Below are 4,077 nucleotides of genomic sequence, written 5' to 3' on the forward strand. Positions count from 1 at the left end.
TTAAAAAAATAAATCAAGAATGAATGTCTAATATTATTATTGTGACACAATTATTAAGGTAGAAATTACTTTTGCCACTGATTTCAAGATTTTTGGGTGTTAACTTTTTTTTTGACGTGCATAAAACTATCCCTAAAAGTAATTTTCGACTCAAAAAGTCTCTAATGAATAATAATGAACCAATAGAAAATGAGTATTTATTTTTACTAATTAAATTTATTTTGAAAAAGTAATTACTTTCATAAAATCAAACTTGACCTATTAATTACTAGTTTTTATTTATTTATTTTTTTTTATCATTGGATTTGTCTCACTAATCCTTAATGGACCATAGTCATAAATTTTATGAAATAAATTATAAAATAGTAAAACAAATTAGTTTACCAAAAATTGAAATAGAATTTATACATCAAAGAGTGCAGCATCGTGGAAGCAGGAATTAGATGACATGCAGCAAGCCGGTGTACGTGCTCAACATCTCTTAATGTTAATTATGTTATTTATTTTCTAATTATCTGGTGATAACCTTGTTCAAAAAATAAAATATTGTAGTTTGTTTGGGGCCATACGAAGGATTTATTTTAGCCGACAAATTTGTTGGACAGCTGCATATTTGTGATACAATGGCGCCATCGCTGTTATTCTAGTGTGTCAAATAGTATAGTGCAGACAGAGTGATAGACAGTTCAGTTATGTACAATTCACTTCTGATGTTTTAAAAATGATTGAAACATCTGACTATTGCGTGACTCTGTACTGAGTTATAATTCAAATAATACAACTTTTTTATACTCATCTAAAAATGGCGAATTCAAATATCTCTAATTTTGTTAAAAAAAAAAAAGCAATTCTCCTAGCTCCAGGTTGGCATTCTCAAAGGCGGTGGAAGTGTACCTACAAGATACCCTAATATTCATGTCAATAATAGTTTAAGGATATTAAGATTAGGTATAGATGACATACTTCGTAACACCAATTTAAATCAAATTAATCATTTTATTCACTTTTTTCTAACATGTTACATTAAATAACAAGTGGTATATTAAGAACGTGACATGTAATAGACTTTACCTCTGATGATGTTAGCGACACATCAATAGAAAGTTAATGATAAAATTAATTGACGATATATTATCTTTCAAAAACTAAATTAAAATGTTGCATCTTCGGGGGAATAAATTGATTTATGCATAATATTAGAGATCAATTTAAACATTAATCCTATTTTTATGCATTTTTTAGTTTTTATTTTTCTACTAAACTTCTAGATACCCTATCTTTTACTTCAAATAAGAACTGGATTAATATTATTTTCACCTATTGAAACCTATAAAAACCAAAACAACTAACGCAGAAAACTTAATAAGCATTAATCCGGTGAACATTATTTTAACAAGCAGTAGCGATGTGTGTTCAAAATGAATAGTTTCAAGTTTGGCGAGATAATTGGCTGAAATTACCTTAAAATTTTCAATGTGATTCAAAGCATTTAGTTCAATCCGAAGGCTTGATCAAAACGTGCAACACTTTATTTATCAATTTAAGATGATGTTCTAACATCTCAAATCTCACAACTCACACACTAATAACTCCTCCATTATTCATTTACATTGTCAGCAGTTTATTCTCAAGATCAAACAAGAACCATATCTCATTCACCCTATCATCAAATTCGAAAGGCGAATTGTACTGAGCGACGATGTAAACAGAAGCATGTCCAGCTCTGTGGCTATTTTCAATAGCACTAGCCCACTCAGTGCCAGCAATAGCATCCTTCAATGCAGCAGCTTCCGCACCAACGGTTGAATCACTCACAAAGCCACCAAACTGCCTGACAGCCACGTGCACCGCCTCCCATCGCTGGACATGGAGTCCCTTAGCAGGAGGAGGGTTTGCTTGGTTCTGTTTTGGCACAAAGAAGCTCACAACAAATGAGGATTCGCAAAAGGGTCCATCACTGGGTGACACTTCAGTGATCACTGGTGCTGTCATCTCAATTTTTTGGTTGTACTCGTTCTTACCCTGAATATAATCAAATAGGCTGCAGAAACAAAAAGCCTGCTCATCTTTAATTCAATCTAAATTTAGACATTTTTTCTTACAAAAACAAAGAGCTAAAAATGTATTTCTACACAATTGGTATGGTAATTTTTGGTTTTCACTTAATATTTTTAATAATTATAGATGCACTTATTGCAGGATTGCTGATGTCATAAATACAATTTAGTTCCTATAAAAATAAACTTTCGCCATTTGATCGCTTTAAATCTTGAGGGTCATCGCATACTCTGTTTCTAGCTAGCCGAATTGTGCTTACTACGCTACATGGCAACTCCAACGATTAAAGAATTTTGTTTTTGTTTTTGTTTTTTGTTTTTTGTTTTTATAATAATTAGTTTTTTCCATATATAAAGAACCCAGGAAATATACAAAAGTATTTGTTAAGAAGTTGGAAAAAAAAAACGTATCTTAATTAAATTAGAGAAGAAAGAGAGACCGAAAAAAACCTGAAGAAACCAGTTCTGGTAGCTTCAACAAGAGAAATATCTGGAATTGGTGGATTTGAAATCCAAACAGTGGAATTATAGCGGCGAATTTCGTAGCCATTTCCGACGTGAACGACGTCGTAGGCAGGGCACTCTATGCGCTTGCATGTGGGAGGAGTAAACGTCACTACATTCTGGCGGGTAGCTGACAACACAGTTGTGAAGATTGAAACTGAGAGGAGGCTCAAGAGTAGTGAAAGCTTGAATTCGACGCTTGTTCCCATTGCCATTCCCAGTGCTAGTGTTGCTCAACACCCCCAGAGACCACTAGGTTAAGATGATAAATATGTTGATTTTCTACGGTCACAAACAAACTTAGTTTAGCATCCACACGTTCGCCTTGCTTGATTGATTTGATGGAGCTCTCTCGTATCCTCTAGAAGAATAATAGAGGTACCACAAGAGGCTAATTTTTTTTGTATGAAAAAAAATATTAGTTTTTTTTGGTTGAAAATGGGAGTATTTGGTGTAATTAGAAATGTGTGGATTTTTTTTGTGGGAAGTCAACGTGGTGCGTTACGTTGGGGGTGTGGTAAACACGTGGCAGTATTCTGGTCAACACGTGGAGGCGTGTTGAACATGTGGCAGTATCTTAGCCAATACGCTCCACGTGTTGAATAATTTTCACAATATTATAATACACTTTAAATATCAATATTCAATCAAAATATCAATTTTTTTCTATATTAAAAATAATTTCTAACCACAAGACAGCTATTTTGGTTTTTTTTTTTTTGTTTCTTTTGTTATTGTTGTTTGTTTGTTTTTTTCTCCTAATAAACGCTGTCTATGGACTAATAAATATTCTTGTTTAATAATTTTTGTAGCATTCCTTTTTATTCCTATTTGGGCTTCTTCCATCATTGCCACATCGGGTGACTTAGATTACCCAAATATTTTATGGATCAAACCTTTTGTTCGGGTTCTAACTTTCCTAGCGATCACATTTGTTTTAGGTCTCCTACCATAATAAAGGCTAACGGCTAACCTCATAGAGAGGGAATATCGCGAAACAAGTAAAAATGGGCTGATTAATTTAAAAAAAACAATCTAGGAAGCTAATGGTTTTATTAAAATCTGATTAACACTTAATCAGTAAAAAAATGAATAATCTCATATTATTATATATAATTTCACATAATTTTATGTCTAAAATGAGCACAACAATTATATGTTTATTGAATGCGCCACATTTATATAAACTATTAGATTTGATTAAATAAAAATCAAAGGCTAACATGAAAGAAGAGGGCATTGATTGACTTTAATAAATACAGAATATCCTAGTATATAAATAAATACTTTAAATAACAGTATTTTAATACACAATACTTTAAATAGTAACAAAATCTTTTATTCTTAAATAATTAAATATAAAACATATAAATACAAAAATATGAGTATTCTTTATTCAATAAGATTAATTATTATGTAAAACTTTTTTATGAAATTAAAAAATCATATTAAAATAAAATTTCAAACTGTAACATAAAATATAAAATAATTAAAATTTTATTTTATATTACTTAAT

General features: G+C 31.1%; 1 protein-coding gene across 1 annotated transcript; it reads right to left on the reverse strand.

Moving 5' to 3' along the window:
• Positions 1 to 1,507: 1,507 nt before the first annotated feature.
• On the reverse strand, positions 1,508 to 2,882 carry LOC107478419 (uncharacterized). Its single transcript, XM_016098556.3, has 2 exons — positions 2,508 to 2,882; positions 1,508 to 2,041 (listed from the first exon to the last, which is right to left on the reverse strand). The coding sequence occupies exons 1-2, from the start codon at positions 2,774 to 2,776 to the stop codon at positions 1,606 to 1,608; spliced, it is 705 nt and encodes a 234-aa protein (XP_015954042.1). The 5' UTR covers positions 2,777 to 2,882; the 3' UTR covers positions 1,508 to 1,605.
• Positions 2,883 to 4,077: the final 1,195 nt, after the last annotated feature.

The sequence above is a fragment of the Arachis duranensis genome, chromosome 3 (genome assembly GCF_000817695.3).
Source record: "Arachis duranensis cultivar V14167 chromosome 3, aradu.V14167.gnm2.J7QH, whole genome shotgun sequence".
NCBI lineage: Eukaryota > Viridiplantae > Streptophyta > Magnoliopsida > Fabales > Fabaceae > Arachis > Arachis duranensis.

Excerpts from the sequence above, each read along its gene's own strand:
- LOC107478419 (XM_016098556.3), bottom strand. The coding sequence starts at position 2,776 with ATGGCAATGGGAACAAGCGTCGAATTCAAGCTTTCACTACTCTTGAGC. Across the intron at positions 2,042-2,507 it reads ACCAGAACTGGTTTCTTCAG|CCTATTTGATTATATTCAGG; the intron begins GTTTTTTTCGGT and ends TTGTTTCTGCAG.